At 41.9% G+C, this 20,956-nt stretch overlaps 1 protein-coding gene across 1 annotated transcript in view; it reads right to left on the minus strand.

The window, feature by feature from the left end:
• Window positions 1-4,612: 4,612 nt before the first annotated feature.
• Window positions 4,613-20,956, minus strand: part of LOC119910280 (connector enhancer of kinase suppressor of ras 3-like) — a 39,895-nt gene continuing 23,551 nt past the window's right edge. The window contains exons 3-13 of the mRNA XM_038728788.1: window positions 17,584-17,786; window positions 16,051-16,138; window positions 12,397-12,438; window positions 11,310-11,429; window positions 10,966-11,025; window positions 10,046-10,114; window positions 9,416-9,562; window positions 7,898-8,022; window positions 7,196-7,383; window positions 6,996-7,082; window positions 4,613-5,901 (exon numbers count right to left, since the gene is read on the minus strand). Of these exons, the coding sequence (XP_038584716.1) occupies window positions 5,612-5,901; window positions 6,996-7,082; window positions 7,196-7,383; window positions 7,898-8,022; window positions 9,416-9,562; window positions 10,046-10,114; window positions 10,966-11,025; window positions 11,310-11,429; window positions 12,397-12,438; window positions 16,051-16,138; window positions 17,584-17,786 (1,419 nt within the window). The 3' untranslated portion in view covers window positions 4,613-5,611. The remainder of the gene's footprint in view (window positions 5,902-6,995; window positions 7,083-7,195; window positions 7,384-7,897; window positions 8,023-9,415; window positions 9,563-10,045; window positions 10,115-10,965; window positions 11,026-11,309; window positions 11,430-12,396; window positions 12,439-16,050; window positions 16,139-17,583; window positions 17,787-20,956) is intronic.

Consider the following 20,956-nt stretch of genomic DNA (forward strand, 5'->3'; position numbering starts at 1 on the left):
TTATGGCTCTACATGCAGTACTGAATGGCAATGAATGAGGATTCGGTTTAAATGAATTAGGTTTCTTCTGCACAGCAGATCCATCCGTTCAGGTGTATGCACAAATAATCCAAAATGTAGCCAGCAACAGGAACAAAAGGAGTAAAATATTCCATTCATCCCTGTAATCCCCCCTTCGACCCTGTATAGACGCTGACCACAGGGTCAAGGTTTTCTTGTTTGGTGCAACAACAAGTTGCCATTGGACCATAAATCTGTACAAATGTGATTTGTTCCCATGCCACTACTTACTCTGTGCCTAATCATGTGCCATTAACAGATTGACAGTAATTCATGGTACTGTGGTGTGTGGCTTCTAAAGTGTGTGTGCAAAGACAGTCCACATCATTTCCACATCTGCCATAGTCAATAGATACTGGAATATTTGCCACACACGCAAAATTCAATGAAGAGTCTACAGCCAAGCTAACACAGTGACAATGCTAATATGCGTATGTTTAGCAGGTATAATGTCTACCATTTTCCCCATTTAGTTTAGCATGTTAGCACATGTTACACAAAGGAACGCTAAGACTAAAAAGTTTTTCCTTGCCACCATAGCCAAGTATTTGCTTGTGTTGGGTAATATTACGGTGTAGTCTTGCTCTATATGTAATGTGCAATGAGATCAATTCTCTTATGGACTGAAGCTATATAAATAACATTTAATTCGATTAGTTTTGTAGATACTCAAAATTCTGAGCAAATAATTTGATGGATGATGGAAAGTTAAGGGATCCCCATCGTTTCTCCTGAGGGTGACATGAATGTCGTACTCTACACCATATTTCATGGCCATCCTCCAACTAGGATCACCAAAGTCCTTGGGCTTAATTGTCTGGGGACCATGGACGTCTTAACAAAATTGACAATTCATCCTCTACTTACAGAGATATTTGGCTAAAAAGGAAGAGTTTCAAAGTGTGTATTCAGGCCTAATCCTCAGTCAAGACCTTTCTCACAATCTGCATGTTGCATTGCTGTATACTGGTCTGGTGTTTTTTGTTTGATAGCGAGTGCAAGGGAAAGCGTGTGTGTTGTCTTATCTCGGTGTATAATGTTATGGGCCTGTAATTGAGGCTCAGTTTCACCTCCTCCCGCCAAGGCTGCAGCGACCGGCATTCCTCTCATTGCACAGTGGACCACCTCACGCACAAATGCACACACATACTGTTATGATCACATACACATAATTCTTTCGCCAGTTTAGGCGGACTGACCCAACACACTATACTTACTGCTTGAGAGAAGGACCAGGATCGTATTTGTGGTTGATTATATCTGAAAGAACAAAGAGGAGACAAAGTCAGCACTTAATGGTTTGAAGCAGACCACTAAAGCTGATGTCAAGCATCCCATTACAGTAAAGTTGTCCTGCACACCAAGAAGCTTGATCAAACAGTCTTAGTTTAGATCAGACAAAAGTGTCTCTTTAAAATTTCCAACACATATTGCACTTTTTGCATCCCAGTCATGATGTTTATCTATGTTCAAATCCAGGTTTCTTTGATGCGGCCTGAACAAAACAGTCCACGGAGGCTTTTTCACGTTTGGCATTTAGTTAGCCTGCCAATGGTTCTGATAATACTTGATAGCCACAGCAGCATGGGCAGACAAGGAACTTGTTCCCAATTCTTAAAATAGTTGATTTACCTCAGCTGGGCCTCACCCTGCAATTTCAGGGTATGAAATTGTCTCTGCTTCGTTTTTTCCTGCCTTTCGATTGCTAACATTTTCGGTGCTCTCCTCCTCCTGTCATCCATAAATTTTCACGTCTTTGTCTCCTCCATAAATTACTAGTTTGCTAAAGGAGATACAAAATGTTTTTTTAGCAGGTTGCGACTTCAGACTACTTCGTAGACACGCTCTGCCCTCCCAGCCACACAGAATGGCCCGCACTGTTTATTTGATAAATGACAGAGATGAAATTGGTACACCATCACATTTTATGCTTTGTCAAGAGGAAAAACTGTTTTTTTTTAACGGATTAACCAGCTAGTCAATCAAATTACATTGCGTGCATCGGTGTCACATGTTCAGAAACCTCCTCCAACGAAGAGTCAACTGCTTATCTGCAAAATTTACTATAGCATCGCTCCATATATTCTAAATGTGAGTAATGTGTTTTGATCGAGCGTGCAACAAACCGGATGAGATGTGTCTGTGTGTGGCTCTTAGAATAGAATAGAACAGCCAGGGAGGGCGGGGGTATTGTGCGAGGCGTTTAGTCATCGATCACTGTGTTAATGTGGAGAGTCACACCTCCTCAGGCCCTACATCCAAGACCAGCGGAAGTACAGGGGGCCACGGATGAGGAGATCGAGATGGAGGAACAGCAATCCTCTGATGTCGTCATATTGTGCAGTAGGATGAGGTTATTTATAGTTGGAAGCAGAGAAGAATCAGGATTTGTCATAACAGTGACATTTCTAAATATTCTTCGGCATGTAAAGGTGTCTTGGGGGTGGATGGCGGAAGGATGGACACATTGGTGTGTGGGACATGTTGGAACATGAGAGATAATAATATCAGAAACACAGAAATGTATCTACCCATTTAATAATAATATCTAAATTGATTTAGCACTCCGCTGAGTGAAAAGGTTTGTAGTGCACCAACAAAATGACCATAAATTGTCAGGAGGGGGTTGATATGGCTGAGATTTCTCCATTTTTAATACTTGATGCCTTGCTCACAAGCCAAAAAAAAGCAAAGAACAGAAAAAAAGGCTTTTGAGCACATTTTACCTCTGCATCATATTTGAGGTGTTGAGGGAAATCTAACATGGAATATTTATTGTTTCTTTATTTGTTTATTGTCAGGCTGAAGCAGAGCGGCGATACTTTGGCAAAATCTGTGTAGGAGGAGATCAGTTATATAGGAGGAGACTATGGTGTTGCAGTTCCTAATAGACACAGACACACATTGTTTAAGACCCTACAATTAAACAATTGATATGCAGTCACACTTGGATAGTGACTATGGTTTTTGTTCTTAAAGCATCTTATATCACCATCTGTTTGTCTCTCTCTCTCTCTCTCTCTCTCACTGCCCCTGGTTGTCTATGGCCTATTTTCCCCCATCATAAAAGCAGCCCACCCACTGACCCACTGTTTTAAAAATGATTCCACAGCCTGCTGACTGTCACTCCCTGTAGGAAAACTAGACCCACCCTGTTCTTATGTTTCTCACTTGACCTATGGACTACATGTATATATGCATGTGTGGGAAGAGAGCAAGGAACTCACCGGTTGAGGAAGTCACTGCTTGAGTGCCAGTCGAGTCCCTGTGATACATAAAGATTCATGTGTTAACGCATGTTGTAGACTGAGTCAGCTTCTCTGTTATAGTTGTTCTTTAAGCCTCGGATTGAGATACTCCCTCAAAGCTACTGTTGATCAGTATTCATTTTGTGATTATTTCTGTGTATTTGCTTATAGTCAACATCCAACATATGACTTCATGTGGAAATACTTTAATGTTTACTGTAGAATTGCGGCATCTTCACTTGCAGGCAACTAAACTACAGGACATATTTAATTGCATGTAGCCTTGAATCTCGATTACAAGATTTTTTTTGTTGCTAATTCTGTCTTGTGGCTAAATGGAACTCCTCTCCAGAATAGGGGAAAAAAGAAGTAGAGAACAAAACATTCATGTCTCGATCTGTGATTTAAGTGATCAGTTAAAAAAAATAATAAAAAGATTCCACATGCACAATCTACAAATAATTCAGCATTCCCATGTAACCGTTTGTGATGAGCAGGCATAACATGTTAGTGGGTTAGCAAACTTAGCAGTGGGTTAACAAGAGTGCAGGTAGTATTTAGGCAGACCACGGGTTTTAAGAAAGTGCAAATTAGCGAGGACCGCAGGCGACTAGAGCTTGGCAAGCTTAGGCAGAGCATGACATGGGGAAGAAGAAGTGGAGGAGAGATAAGAAAAGAGGCCCCATCTCTACCGGTTAACTCATGCACAGAGAAAACACAAGCAAAGGTGAGTGAGGTGAGACCGGTGGGTCGTTCTTGACAGCAGTCAGATCTTCAGTTCCATGCTGAAAGCTGCTGGTCCTTCCCAGGCCAACATTTATTCAAATCAATAAAAATGGCGAAAGCTGTCAGGCAGAGTAATCCTAACCTGGCTTTTAAATGTTTAAAAGGCAACATATGTGCAGGAATAAGACCCCTGCTGGAAAAACCTGCTCTGAACATATGGTCTCCCAGCTGGAATTTAAAGTTCATCAAAGAGGGAAGTAGTTACATAAGCATCACCATCTGAGTCACAGAGAAAAGGTAACTTGACATTTGCTATCCCGTTTCATTACATGCTTAAAACACAGAAGCAGGATTCACCTCAAAGGTTGTAGCCGGTTAGAAATCCGGCCGGCTCAAGAGTGGAAGACAATAACGACCAAAGCTGCCCTTCACTGACAGATTGTTATGCGAATATGTAATTTTTTTGTATGTATACTGGAACAGCATAGTTCACCAATGTAGTATCATCCCATACGCTAAATTATAGTTTTTAAGCAGTAATTCCACACGCAATGGTAAAATGAAGACAATACAAAACATTACTGACATGAACTGCAATTTTTAATAAAACACTATTCAAAACTTACAAAAGGCAGATAAAGCAACAACAGACACTTCTTCCCTGCATTTTCTTAAATAATACTGTCATTCTGTCTCTTGTGATCTGTGGTCTTTCCACAGCGCGAGCGAACAGAATTTAGCTGTGTGTGTCCTAAAAGAGTGGTTCAAAACACCGGCTTGGAAATACCATTTATTACCGTCAGCCAGCAGTATGTATAGGCCGTTTAGGTGGGTAATTGCAGTGTAAATTGAAACACAGGATATACAAGTTTACTGAAGAGAGTGCATGTAGTTTTGAAACCAGCACAAATATTTGCTAGTGACAAGATATAAACATCCTTTTACCAACCAATGCAGCACTGTCGACTAAAGTGACTATAAAAATCTTTCTCAAGTATATGCATAGCTTACAAGAGGCAACCTTTGGCAGAGGGTGATGTAACTAACTGGTCAAATAAGTGTAACTTGAAAGAGACAGTAATATATAGTAAAAGAACAGTTTCACTAACAAAATATGCTGTTTCACTTAGTTTTTATAACTTATTAATGCAAATGAAATCAAAATAAGCAAACAGCTGAGGTGACATCAGGCAAGTTTTCTGAAGTATTAAATAATGGTACCAGAGAGCATTTCAACTGAAACATGACATAACTTCTTATGTACAGGAGTCCAAGGCCAAAGTGTCCTAAACCTGAACAAACTGTATCCTCTCGAGGCAGAGATGGGACTTGTAGTCAGAGATGAGGACAGGGCAGTGTTAAAGGGGTGATGACGTAATGTAGTGAGTACTACAAAAGCAATTTTGGTTGAGTAGTAGTAGTTGGTAGTAGTAGCAACACCACGGAAATATGGAGGGTGGGGAAAGAGGAGTGTAAAAGAGCCCGAAGCTGCCAAAAAAAACAGCTGGGCGTTAAAAATCAAAGGCACTGAGGAAGGACACAAGACGAACAGGAAGCCCCGGACAGGAAGCGCATCATCAGTGAGTCAATAGCTTAAGCCGCGTGATCCAACTGACCAGTAGTGAGCGTTCTGCTGTTGTGCGCTTGGAGGAGGGGGCTACGGGGGCCTTTCTCAAGTCCTCCTGGTACGGGATGGTGGCGCTGTTGTGGAGGTCTGAATTGGAGTAGTAGCGGCTGCCCCTGATGTGGTCCACTCTGACGAGGTGACGTTCCCCTGCAGGCCTGTAGGGTGGAGACACTGAAGGGACCTCCTCTGCAATGGTGGGGATCCTCTCATTGCTCAGGTATCTGTACAGGAGGTCTTCACCTAAAGCAGAGAGACAATGACAAGTCAGTTTATCAGCAGCATTATAAGGGAGGTACTGAGTGTTTTTATTAATCCATTCACAGACAAAAAAAACGGACATGATACTGATTTTGTGACAAATCATATGTTGAGTAAAAAATTTAAAATAAAATCAACCAGCAGTAATCAAAGTCGCATGCTTCTGACACTTTTTCCTTTTATTTTAAATCTTCATTCAGAAGAAAGCATTGTGCAACATCTATGCACTATGGTAATACTTAAAGGTTTAGTTCTACATTTTGGGAAATATTCTTATTCTTGCAGAGAGTTAGGTGAGAAGATAAATACTACTCTTCTATCTATCTGTCTGTCTGGTATGGAGCTGAAGCCAGCAACTTAGTTGGAATCGGTACCTGTGGGCCCTGTGGATTTGTTAACACGTGCATTTCAGTTCTGCTTATCAGTTCCTTAACGTCACGTCATTTGTTGCGAGTACTTCTGTTTAAATACCTGGCTTCACGAAAAAAGATAACGACCCAGCAGAATGCAACACCTGCAGTAAGGATATTTTCTTACAAGCGAGGAAGCATATCTAATATTACAAAGCATTTACTTTAATGGGTGAATCTGAAAGAATGCACCGTGTTCAGTGTGTTGCAGTCTCCCAGCTACAATGACGCCCCAGATAGAGCTAACGCTAACAGTAGCAACGTCTCACACTCAAGTACAAAACACAGGTGAGCTGACATTCACCTTTCACAAATTATTCCAATTCTTTTTTCTTAGCTACGAGTCCCCAGAGACGCCTCTGTACAGAAACTCCTTTTACTTTAGCCACTAAGTGGAAGATGAGCAGGGAGAAAGTAGATGGATGGACCAGAGTCGTGGTGAAGGGATTGGAATCAGAACAGAGATTCGATAGGAACCAGATTCGATAAGTAAAATCAGAATCGATAAAACTGAAATGATACCCAACCCTACAGTTACCTTAGCTTGGCATAAAGAGTGGAAACAGCTGGCCTGGCTCTGCTTTGGCCAGAACCAAGCTAGCTGTTTATCTCCTGATTTCCCCAGAAATGGGTTTCATCTTAAAGTGAAGGCATGCTTGTACATACCTTTCCTTCCCTGTGTCCAGGGCTTAGCGTAGGGATCAACCACCCCAACGCAGGTGTCCGCTGGCATAGAGAGGGGCCGGGGCTTCCCTAGAGACAAGAGTTTGATAATTTATCAAATGCATTATTTTAAGATCGGATTTTGTCAATTCAAAAAATTTGGTGGTCTGTTTCTAAGATTCACTGAATGAGAAAATACTGACCACGAGAAGGCTTGTGCTCCCTCATTCTGGGCTGGATCACGTTGGCCTCGATGGGAAAGCCAACGGTTAGCTTGTCATAATCACCAATGGTGCAGCGTCTTCTGCTCTCCTGGTCCAGAAAGGAGTTGGGTGACTCAGAGCCCTTTGGTCTTTTACTAATGCTGCAGAAGGATTCTGTTCTCCCCTCTCTGAGTGGAGAAACAAAGGCTCATTTATTTATTACAACACAACATGCCTCTCCACAGTTTACAGTATAAAGCAGGATCATTTGTTAGCAAACAATGCTATGATTCTGTAATTCCAGTGGAATAAATATGACATGGCTACAAACTTCATATCAGCAATCAGTCTGTAGCATTTTAAGAGTATGATCGCATTCTGTCATCTTCCTGCAGGTGGAAGAACAAACAGCTGTTGCATAACGACTATGGCGGGACTGGTGGGAGCAGAGTGGGCTGAATACAAGCGCACCAGAATGTGCAGTAGGAGGAGAGGGAGGTAAGGTGATCACGGGTCCGGGACAAGATTCATTATCCAACTGCCACTAAGGCCTGGATGAGGAAATGTGGCCAAGGTTGAAAAGAGGTGACTGGATCGCTCTTGTTTCATGGCTTGTGTTATACGTGGTAACATTTAGAACTGAACAAAAAAACTAAACCTTTATAAAATAATAAGCTTGGCAGATGAAATGGGAGAGCTCACCGTGGGGTGTATGGTATTGGAGGAGGAGGAGGGATGTACAAGTCCAGGATAGCTGGCTTCTCCTTTTTGGTTGATCCGTTCGCTGAGCCACAGGGAGACTGGGTTCTGATCAAGGAGGAATTGTTCTGAAAAAATATGGCACAACAATTTAATTAAAACCAATAACTTCACATACATGAATTAATCAGTGATAATTAATTTTACCTCAACTATGCTTGGGATGCATGGGATACTCTATGTATACAGTATATCCATTTACTGATGAAAACAAAATGGAGGTCATTGCATAGTTGTTGTTTTTTTTTCTTCCTAAATTAAGACTAAATGTGACTTGCTGGCAACTGGGAGGAGTTTGCCACATGTGGTAAGATAGACGCTTGTGTGCGTCTCCCTGGGTATAAACCTTCTTGTTTGAGGTATGGTAAGATTGTAAGTGAAGTCAAAAATAGCCCGCGAGATGTGTACTTAAAACTGTATTCATTTTACCACAGTTATGTTCCCCAACACTCGACAACATCGTGCCCTTGACTAAATGTACGACTCTTCTTTACCGCCATTCTCATCAGACCTAAATGATATGTCTTGATGATACAGTGTAGTAGATGTGAGGTATTAATGACAAAACATCCGATTGGGGATCACATGAATCATTCCCCCTTTCCTTTACCAAATAGCTCCCATGTGTAGAAATTATACAGTATTACAAAGCCAGTGTCATTCATTCCTGAATCGGGGTGTATGATTTGCGTCTGTTTTGCCTTCTGGAGCTGTATTATCACAGATAAACGGAGATGGCCAACTCTGATATGCCTGACTACTTGTTAAAACAGGATGCTGGTGGACATGTTGACATTGGCCACCTTTGTGTTGAGAGGCTCTTTGTTGTTTTAAGAAACCCACTCTTGTCTGATATCGTCTCATCTTGCCTTCTCAGGCGATAAAAAAGGCTACGCATGATAAGACAATGCCGGAGCCTGAAATTTGGTAGTCTTAGTTTACAACAGGCTTATTGTCTCCCTGTCTGTTGGAGGGGACTCAGGTGCGGAGATGGTGGTTAAAAAGCTAACTTAAGCCTAATGTGTTTTCATGAGGGAGAGCAGCAAATTGGATTACAGTCACATAACCTTATTTGCACAATATTTATTAGCTACCCCTGACCCAAATAAGTCCTAAGTCCTTTTGTCTTCTTTTGAGGGCAACATCTGGACAATTTGCTTCTAATGAACCAGATACAATCTAACTAGACTCCAACTCTATAGGCCGGCAGCTTTATCTCCTAGACTGAATGACATCATGGGACTTTGTTTGGCTCTGATGTTGTGCATAAAGAAAAACTCAATGTTCTATTCAGTTCAGCCGGCAGCACTTCCAGGGTGGCACTGTGACACTTGTCTGAACTTGCTGTTTTGGAGCCAACTCCCTATAAAGATGATAATTGTTTGATGGTGACTAGATGTGCAGGCTTTTGTTGATCTTCCATAATGAAAGGAACAAGTGTGGGAGTGTGTGTACATGTACCTGTGGGACAGGGGGCTTCCAGCGCATGTTCTTAAGTGGGGCAGGGGTGAAACCTGTTGTGCCTGTGGGCCTCTTCTTAAGGAGTAGAAACACACCTGTGGGCTCCTCCCTCAGTTTGACAACCAGGTTTTTCAGCTGCCAGCCCACCTGGTTAACAGCATGAGAACAAACATAAACATATAAACACACACACACACACACCCCCCACACACACCCCCACCATTAAGTGGGGCTACCAGAGTTTCAGGAGCAGGACCACACATCAATGACATCACTCCCGGCTTCCAAAAATACCCACACAACGCACTCCCTCTTCTTCGCTCTCTTATTCCGCACCCCTCCCGGTCTCCTCATCTTCTTCCTCTATATAGGGTTATATGGGGGTCCGTCGTGCCCAGGCGCTACAGCGGATTTCCCTATCGTAGCTTCCCCACAATGCTTTCGAATGTCTATTCAGCTACTGCAAGCATCATACATATATATATACTGTTTGTTTATCAATAAATCATTTAATTGTATCTGTTGATTGTGGTCCTTGCTAGTGAATATGCCATTAATAGTTAGTGTGTGTACTCAAATTGACAATATGTATTGTCAAATATCTAAGGACCAAAAACAAAAGGTTCTTACCACTGTCTGTTGGTTAACCTGGATCACCTCGTCACCAGCATGGATCTTCCTGGTCAGGTCTGCAGGTGACTAAAGGACAAGCAAGGTAAAGGTCAACGCCTATAAAACCACTTTTATAAAACACTGACACTTGCTGCCAACACACAGCACACTTTACAAAACCTTGTTGAAATTGGAGCTACTTTACTGCCACCCCTGCCTGATTTCATCTGTCTGCCTTTGAAATTCTCTATTAAAAAAAGCAAATATCTGATGAACAAACACTCAAAGTTCAAATCGTGAGAAAATACAAACACTCCCTGCGTGTATAAATATCAGTTGAATTGTTTTTCCATGTCACACAGATGTCAAACGGGATTAACTAGTCATTAACGATGATGATGATGATGATTCAGGTCCTGATTCACAATTAAGCACCGGAGGCGTGAGGATCCAACCGTGGCAGTGATGCTGGTGTATTAGTCACTGACTGGTTGTCTCAGTGTGGGGAAAGGTAGGAGCTGTGGAGGCTGTTTGTGTAATTTACTGGTTACAGTAGTGCAGAAACAAACAATTCCTTTAACGGATGAGCAGTTCTGAACTCCTTCAGATAACTCAGTGTGCCCTCAGTAGAGGAGGAGGAGGAGAATGAAGAGGAAGATGAGGAGGAGGATGACAGTGAGGTGTTTTTTTTAACCAATATCAGGCTTGTTTCTTAAGTGTGGTGCAAAAACTACAGTAATAAAGGGATTTCTAAGTAAGTTGGCCATATGAATTGAGGACATTTGACATTAGACGTATGATGGGCAGCAGTGCAATGGCAAACTGCTTCATTCTGAACTACAATCAGTCTCTCTCACTGCATTTTTTAATGGTTAATATAATTCAAGCATGACAAGGGGCTGAATATATTCTTGTGGTCAACTTAATGTTATACTTACATGTTCAGTGGTTCCCGTGATGACATGTAACCCATCGTAGGTAGACTTGATGTACATCCCCTGAGAAAAAAAAATTAAATTAAATTAAAAAAAACAAAAAAACACACACACACACACACACACACACACACACACACACACACACACACACCAAGAAAATTTCATTTATGGTTTTAGTAAAATTACAAACTTTCCAGAGGGACAGAATAGATGACAGAGATGTGTGGGTCACGATTTCACACACATTGCATGCATTCCTAGCCAGCACACCCATAAGGCAGACATTTGGTTTAGGGCTGAAAAAAAAAATAAATAAATAAATAAAAGATCCCAGCATTCCTTACCAGACCCTCTCCCGGTTTGATATTGGTCAGCTGGACTTCCTCCAAGCAGGCCGACTGGCTCATCAGGGGGTCAGAGGTGGTTCTCACGGTCTGATCACAGATGCTGTTCAAAATCTTAGACTGCATAGGAAGGGCAAAACAAAAGACATAGATGACCAAAACTAGATATATATTTCAGCACAGTAATTATAAGCAGTGAGCCAAATACTCTAATGTTGTATTGTGCCTTTAATAACCAGGAACAATTGTGTGTTTTACAGGTTACAACAAGTCAGGTTAAACTGCTCCTCGTGACGCAAAGACCTTATCTTTCGTCAGGAAGTTATTTTACTTGTGTGTATGTTCGTGTTTAGCACAAGGCTTAACGGGCTAAAAAGGGACCATTAGTGTGCTATTAACTGGACGTACCAGTTCACACACACACACACAACACTGAAATCAGTCCTGTGTCCTCCTTTGTGCTTCATCCCCTGCTTGTCATTTATCATCATTAGAGGGGTCTTTTCTGTGACGTCTCTTCTCAGCCACATGCATTTTGTTTTAAACACATGGTGTACACTTTATGTAGAGTTGGGCGCATGGAGAATGAAGGATATAAAGAAATGAGAGACAGAAAGTGGAGGAAAATAACAAAAAAAGCAGCATGAGCAGAATCAGCAGAAGAAGGTGACAAAAAAGCTGGGAACAAAAGATTAGAGCAAAGACGAGGGCAGGACAATGCAAAAGAGTACCAAGTAAAGAAATGGACAAAAAGAAACTCAGCTCTAATGTAGACTTTGCTTAAAGGTTGTATAAGGGAGAGACAGAGTGCTAGAGGAAGCCCAGTATTAGCCCTAGGGGTCTGGAGAGTGTCAGCAACAGGAAACACAGATTGATGGCTGGGGCGTATTAGAGTCGCCTCCTCTGCTGGCAATCCTATAGACCCGTCTGCTCTATTCACTCAGAAAACTGCCCTTGCTGCAGAGAGTCACACAATCTCTATAAGAAAATAAACCCAAACAATCAACCAGCCTCCCTATGTAGGAACTTCTGGGTCTCATTTAGTTTACGTTATGGGAAACAAAGAGAAGACATGCAGCATACTTACAACTTCCAGGATCTTCTCTTCCATCTCATAGACACTGCAGTCCTGTTAAACAGAAGACAGATTAGGCTCGTGAGCAGTAAACAACCGGGAAGAAGTTATTCAATGGCTAGAGAGAAAAAAAAAAGTATAGGGGTTGGGTAAATGCGATATAGTCAGCATTCCACATATAGAACTGAGAAACATGGTCAACAGCCACAAATAAACAGCTTTTATATTCAAATTACCTCTCTGCCTAAATTCTAGGGAAGCTGTAATTGCATAATGCCCTGTGTGGTTCAGTGAACTATACTGGAATGTAAACACCATCCTAACACTCAATGTAGTAACAATGAGTAGATGACATGGTGGGTATATTTGGGGAAAACATGCCATGATGTTCAGAAAGCCCTAATCCAAATAGTGCTTTCTGCAAGCATTTGGATGCATCCCTGCTTTCCACAGTTAAAAGTGGGTGGGCTAGTGGGAACGGGGGGTCTGGAAGTCAAATAAGACACAGTAGTTGTTTGAAGGAAGGAACAAACAATAAAATCTGCAAAGTCAGTTGGGAGACTGACCACCTTCCCCTCCAAGTGTCCCAACACAGCACTCATAGTGCATACTGCAGCTGGACTGGACACAGCTGAGGCAACAGCCGCAGCAGACAACTGTGTTGTTGGTGCTGAAAGGGCTTTTTTTTTTTTGGGGGGGGGGGGGGCTGCCTTTTTATAGCATTGGCTCTATGTTGGGAATGCCCCAAGGGAAGCAATCCATCACAACACAGGTAAAATGCTTCTGTCAAAACTACAGAGCACAGGAGATCTACTTCAACATGTCTCTGATTTCTGGAGCGCCCTCACAAGCCACAAGCCTTTGTGAAAGCAAAATAAAGGGAAGCTGGTGTTGTGGCCCTCACAGTATTAGTGACATGCATAGGCAAGTGCCATGTACAAAGCCAGCTCTGTTACTCTTTGTAAATCCATTGTGCAGACAGCGAATGGGGGTCGAGCAAGTTTTTCCATATTTCCATAGCTTGTACATTCCACTGGGCTAAAGGGGAACGTCTGTTTTCAAATGCACTTGGCTTGTCATACTGTTGGTTTGTTTGCATTGACAGGATTTACATGACTGTCTGTGGCCGAGAGCGATGGCTTCACATCAAAGCTGAGTACATCCTATGCTGCTTAAATATTATTTTGGATCTGCGTTTGAGTGCCTGTTTGAAGGACTGGTAAAGATACATGTGAGTTTGCCATGTTTCCCTTACTTGGGTGGAAAAACTATTATAAACCTTTAGCAGGAAAAAACACAATCATAATAGGTTTCAGTTGACATGTATTGGTTCCCAAACCATGTTTCCATACAATATATTTTCAGTCAGCCAAGAACATATGGTGGTTTCAGAAAGAATTTGGCAATGCTTGCGTAAACATGCAACTGCATATTTCATTTAGAGACTGGCCCTTGTTTTGATGACTACACTGTTGACTGAGCTAAGAGGGATGAACTAAAAATATTTCGATGTTTAGAGGTAGCAAAACAAAACAGTATCATTATGTGCTGCAGACATGGCTTGGCACATCTCCCATCAAGCTTTTGGAACATTTCTCGTTTCATAGTACCATAAAATCCTGTGAATAAAATATCACAGATAATCCTTCTAAGATGTGTTTGTGACATCCAAATTAATCCCATATCTTTGTCAAAATCAAAGTCCTTCTAGTAGACAGGAGCCAGATCGTAACTAAGCGCTGAGAGAGGCTGAGGGACAATTCCCTGGGTGTGCTGATCCCTCACGTTATGGACTTGATCCCACAGCCGGTGAGGATCAGATGACTCTGTGTGCTGCTCTCTGGGCCTTTGATCTGCGACCAGAGTGGATTTGCATGGTCGAGCAATGAAGTGGCTGGGAGAGAGAGGAGTGTTGCCACAGTGCAGGGACCTAGAGGGTAGCTGCCTTTACACTGGAGTGAAATAAAGTCCATGGACTGCAGAACTTTAGACCAGGCCTTCTGACATCCTGTTATTCAGAAGGTATCAACATATTATGGATATATTTGTTAAAGTTCAGTGTTTGACCTACATAATGGAATCTGTTTTTTTCTGCTAAAAATATGGAGGAATAAACTTCATATCTGATCCAACAATTCAGGGTTGGATAAAAGACACAGGGGATCAATGAAAAATGCGTTCTTTAAAAGAGAATGACCTCCACACTGGCAGGTCAACCAGGATGGGTGATGTGTTCACAGTTTTATGGCCGTGTCCCATTGTGTGTGTACACACAGGCTTCATTCAGGCAGAACACATAAATTGTGCGATCTCAAAAGCCCTAATTCTTGGCTGAAGTTCATGAACGAGCTGGGCAAACCTCACGCCGTCCTCCCACATCATAAAACTAATCACTGTGGCAGTCTCCTGTGCAACCTATTTTATTAACCAGCGGCTCATACTCTGGGCTGCAAAAAAACAAACCTGAGTCTAAATGGTACAAAGAAATGAGAAAGGATGCCAAGAGTATTCTAACACTGAAAGCATTGTGAAAGTTTAGATACGTGATGATGGGATGAGTTGGAAATAAGCCTCTTCATCAGTATTTCTGCAGTTGCATATTTTGCAATGAGCTGATTCATAATCAATGGAGGACCAAACTGCAGGAGGAAACTAATCTCTGCAGTCTTACAAGACTCTTTCACCAGGAGTTTATTCTCCATCATAACCTCTCCACTTCATATGGCAGTGTGGGAAATGTATACCCCCCACTTCTTCTGGATGACCATGACCGAGACACCCACAGTAAATCACCAGAGGCGCTGAAATCCCAGACTCTGGTGAGGAAATAGGCACTCTGGGAAAGGAATTAATTTTGACGCAATAACCCTCTAAAAGTGACACCTGCAGTCTCAGTGGCCACTTTCACTGACAGTGTAAAATGAGTTCCTTACCAGGCTATGCTTCAGTCAAACCCCTTAGGGAGAACTAATTGTACATACGAGTTAATGGCTTTGATGCTGAAGGAAAGGCCACTCACCAGCTTTAAGACATACAGTATGTATCACCAGCCACTACTGCTTGTATTAAACTGAAGCACACATCGAGTTGTACCATGATGCAATGCTACAGCAATTCTCTCAGCGAAATACAGTGGATGTATGCTGATGCTCTGTTTTAACCGTTAGCCATTTATCTGGCTATCAAATGGACCACCTCCTCATCCCTGCATTAAACCTACAGGCAGGAAACGATTTCAGACAGTTTGGTCTCCCACTGCGAGCATCTTGGAGAAGCAAAAACAGGAACCACATGGCTGAAGGAGTACGGCAGCCTGGGGAACGTTGGCAGCCACCTTTAAAAGAGTACCAATGGGTTTTATGAAACTTGCAACACAAAAGCGACGTTTACCATTAAACATCCCTGCACTAAAGGGGGTCTCCTCATTAGCCAGCATGAGGGGGGGAAAGATCCCAAGAAAAACATCAGCATTTGCAATAACGTGCACAGACTGCTGGCTTCAGCTTCATGTCATCGCTGCCAGGCCACATTTCCCATAACTCTCTTCTTCTAGACTTTATCCTGCATGTCTGTGCCCCCGGGATGGTATGTGCTCTGTGGAAAAAGCTATTGTGTGTGTCTGTTTGCCAGCTACATGTGTGCTGTTGAGCTAACTTGCGTGCAGACCTGTTGAACTGTGGTGGTGAGCTCCAGACACAGCTGAATGATCTTGTTCTTGGTGGCTGTGAAGTCACTGATCCCTGTAAGAGGTGTCCTGCAAACAGACAAAGAAGGAAAGGGAGAACATTAGGAACCAGTAAAGGACTGCAGAGTTGAGTTGAGACTTTGTTCACCCACTCAAAAAGTTTTTTTTAAATCAAAGCATATGACAACAATATTTGATATTTATCGCCAAACTTTCACGTAATAAAAATGCTTAAAACAGAAAGACTGGATATACACTCTTTTTTAAAGTAACCCTGCACAATTTAACACAATCCAATAGCTCAGCCATAAATTATACCTTTACAAACATGTAAACGTTCTTGATAATGTCTTGAATCTTGAAACTGGCAAACATTGTATGCTTCATAAAAAAAAAAATGGCAGAGCTGTTATACTAAATTACTTTAGATGGTATAGGTGTACGTAATAAAGTGGCCTGGGAGTGTGCGTCTACACTGATTTACTGATGCAGAGTCAGCTATAAGCTACCAACACTCAATGAACCTTGGTCTGATTACTGTGTTTGGGTGACTGGCCACAGACAGACTTGGTTAAAACTCAAGAATGTCACTGTTCTGGTGCCATTTCATCTCCTTGTCTTTTTCTCCCCGTTTCCATCTAAAACATATGCTTATGAATTCCTAAATAGCTACCCATACATCAACCCCCAGCCCTCAGTGCAGTCCTTTTTGTTTTTATACATACATACATACATACATACATACATACATACATACACATACATACATACACACACACACACACACACACATACACGAAAATATATATAACTTCTTAAATTGCTCTGGCAGAACTATTATTACTGCTATAGTAATATATACCATCAGCTAGCATAAAACTAAGTCGGAGGATTTGATTCTTTCGGCAGTACAAGTATATGAGTGAAAATGATCTCGTTGACAAATTATTAAAATAGATGAAAATCTATAAACAGTATTAACACACATTGGCTTTTTTTAAAAAAAAAGTAAATTACTTCAAAAATTTTTTTAACTTTACAGATGTAATTTAACATTTAGTACAGCACTTTTAAAGACTGTTATGCTGCTTTCATCACAACTCCCAGTTATATCATGACGTCATCTTACTCGCTTTAGCCAAGCCTGCCACAAAAAGAGAAGCTTAAATTGTGCCAGATAACACTTAATCCTGGCAACCTGCTTAATATGCTCTGCTTTTATGGTGTGATGCTTTTAAGAGCAGGTCACCGGAAGAGCAGAGGGCACTATGTAGTATATTGGCCATCAGACCCACAATAATCTTTTATTTCCTGCACCAAGTTTATATTAAAAATGGTAAGAACAAAAAAGTCATACACCTGGTACTAAAATGTTTTTAATATAAAAAACCTTTCTATGCAGGTTTAAAATCAAAAGAGTTTCTATAAGCATATATGCAGCTCGTGTAAGCAGTGGTCGTATGGCAGCACTTCTGATATCTGATCTGCGCAGGTGGTTATGAAAATGTTATTACCTGTCGAGCCAAGCGAGGAGGCTCTTTGCGGCACCAATCAGCTCCACCACAGAGGTAAGGAAGTCGTTTGGTGGCTTGCGTGGATTGCTGCCGTCATATGCGGGGCTTTTCCTGCGGTCAGACGTGGCCATGTGCAGACTATTAGTGGCAGCTCTCATCCTCACCACCAGATTCTTCAAGTTGTCAGTCTCTACCCCATAGTTCTGAAACGGTGAGTTTATACACAACTTAAACTATGTCAAAGAAAAATGTAATCAGCACGCACACTCGTGATTAGAGCAGAAATTATATATATCTATAGTGCCAATCAAACTCAAGATACATGCAAACAACACTTCTACACAGTCTAGACCTGGGAGGTACTTGCTTTTATTTTGCCAACAGTGGAGTCTTATTCTCAAGAAAATATGTTGTTTCCTGCCCAATGAGGTGCTGTCATAATTTCTTTGACAGATATGATTTAAGTGCACTTGTCTGTGAGGACAGCTCGGGCATGAAATTACCCCTCCAGTCTCCAGGTTTTGTCCCAGGGCATGCAGGGAGGGTGTGCACACACCATCACCTGATTCCTATCAAGCAGAGCGATGGTTGCATTCTTGAGCATGGTTTGTTTCCTGCATTCCTCTAATTAAAAAAGTTGTTCACCTGCACAAAGCAGCCGGGCTCTGTGTCTTTAAGGGTCACCAAGGTCACACTTCAGACCAGCAATGAACTGAACTACTGCAGGGTACTGAGCTGCAACAGCATGCACATCCTGGTAGGTGTCTGAGACTGAGCATGACCACTTGTCAAATATTTTAAAGAGCTTATTGTAAAGTGTTGTAAAGTGTGTGCAATGTTTTGGTGGAATAAATGGGTTTGGAATAATGTGTTGGTTAAAGGTAAGCAAAGAAAGGGTAGCCTGGCTCCTGTCCTGGTAAATATCAGCTCACATGGTGTTGCATCGCTGCCAGCAATGCTGCTATATGTGCGATGTGCCATTGTGTGCCAAATATGCTTTGCAAGGAGTAAAACAGCATGTGTTTGGGAAACAACGAAGGAGATCTGCAAGTTGTTAGTGTCTGCTTTTATTGCACTGCCTCGCTCCAACATGAGCTAAAAAATATACAAATCATTTCTCTCATGTCAGTCCCCAATCACTAGAATGATTGAACTAGTCAAACAGTAGCAGTAGGCAGCCTTACTCATGGTACATTTGACATAAAATAGATGAAACATCATAAATGAAATACTGTACATGCTTAGGTAATGTACGGAAGAGAGAAAAGATATCTGGTGGTTTGGTTTCAGTCACTCACACAGTAAAAGTGGAACTGTAGCACATAGGCAGTGCGAGCATTTTCCAGATCAAACATCTCTCCTGGCTTTTTCATTAGCAGGCTAATCACACAGTCACAACAGTTCTAATTGGCCCACAGATGTCCAGCAAGCTTTTGTCCCACACCGCCAGCTGAGCTCAAAACCACGTCTGAGCAAAATCTGTGGTTCCAGTCCAATGCAATTTTTCATTCTCATAACATTTCAAGCCAAATTTATGTTCTTTCAGTGCCTTTTTATAGACATTCAGTTAATCTAGAATCAAGATGGCAGAAGCTTTTTTGTGTGTAGGCTCTAGCTGGGGCTCTTTGAAGGGACAATATACTGCTATAAGTGTCCTGGGGAGAAATGAAGAAGGGCTATCACAACACAGCGCTTTCTGCCCTCGCCACAGGCATTACACGGATCTGACTTGACTATAAAATAAAGATACAAATGCCTGTAGGCTAGAAAGAGAGTGTGTGTCTGTTGCCATAATTTGCCATCTAAAAGGTTAAGTGTTACATTACACACCTTGTGACAGATTCACCCCTAGGCAATGGTAAAATACATTTACAGCAGATCTTACGACTCATTACGATATGTTTAATAGCTGCTGGAGACAGCTAATGTGCATGTGAATATCATGCAGTGCAGGTCTTTGAGTGGATCACTGGAACAAAGAAGTGTTTGGTTTCAACATCAACTCTGCAGAAAACATCATAGCTCAGAGAAGTCCAGTAAAATTAATTGAAATGTTCTCTCTTTGTCCCCAGCCAGCAGTTTGCTCTTGATAGCTTTTGAGTGGGAGAGTATGAGGTTTCCTAAAGGGCCGTTGGGCTGTATGTTAGGCCATCAGTCATCATGATTTAGGTTTGAAAGGTTAACAGGACAACTCAGGTCCCCGATATATAAAAAGGTGAAATACGCATAATGCAAAGCCTAGTAGCAGAGTGTCACAAAGATGAATGTGACTGCATCAACAGGAAGTGTCTGACCTAACAGTAAACAAAAAGGGGGGTGGGGAGCGTGTGGGGGTTTTGGGTGGCCCTTTGTTGCTGTTGGTAGCAGTGACCTTGCCTCGATTAAAGGTAATTGAATCGGGGGCCTCACTTCCTGCTATGGGGCCTGTGGAAGTCCAAGGCCTCATTCTTAATAAGGAAAAACCTAACGGACAAAAAACATTGCTTCAGTCAGAGGTGAAGGGTTTTTGAGGGTCCAGCATTCCTGACTGGAATTGCCTTACTAAATTGCGTAAAACCACAAAGTGCATATTACAAACTAATGGCACATTTTGAAGGAAGAATGAAGTTCACATGCAAAAGAGGGCTTCACTTAAAATAACAAAACCATGCTGAGGAAACACTTTGTAGGCCACATTTATGAAGCAGCTTGAGAGGAAAATTACTTGAGATTTCACTGCATTGATGTCAAGGTTCCAGGGGTGAACCAAAATCTGGGCCTGATTAAGGTGATGTTAAAAGTAGTTATGGACCACGGGATATACCATATGGTACATATTCTATGATAAGTAAATCTATTAAAACAAAAAAAAGGTGTGGTATGTGCCAAGTGCTTCCAGGTGTCCTTCCCCAGTGGTTACAGCTAGAGGAGATACTGTTAACAGGTATAGGGCAGGTTGCTTGTCTCAGGCCTCATCCACACTACTGCGTTTTCAAATTAAAAGGGAGACCATTTGCTACATTTGCACTTCCCGTCCAGACTAAAACGATAAAAACGAAGATCTAAATCAGATTAGTTTGGAAACGCTGCCAACCCCGTTTTGCGTTTCAAAACTCGGTAGGGCGTTTTAGTGAAGACGATCCAAAACGGAGGACTTTAGAAACGATTTATTAATTCTTTCGCCAAATCTTCTGTAACTACGGAATAGACCATCTGCTTCATGTTTACACTGGCACGCGCATGCCCAGTGTACCTGAACCAAGCGGGAAGCTTCCGGTCTACAATATGAAGCAAATGCGGAAGTCCCTGAAACCTGCATTCTATTGAAAATCCAGCAGGGGCGACTCTTCTGGTTGCAAAAAGAAGTCCGGCTCCATTAGAAATAATAGGAAAA

The sequence above is a fragment of the Micropterus salmoides genome, unplaced genomic scaffold, assembly GCF_014851395.1.
Source record: "Micropterus salmoides isolate LMB-PRFRI ecotype aquatic unplaced genomic scaffold, ASM1485139v1 Ms_hic_scaffold_19, whole genome shotgun sequence".
NCBI lineage: Eukaryota > Metazoa > Chordata > Actinopteri > Centrarchiformes > Centrarchidae > Micropterus > Micropterus salmoides.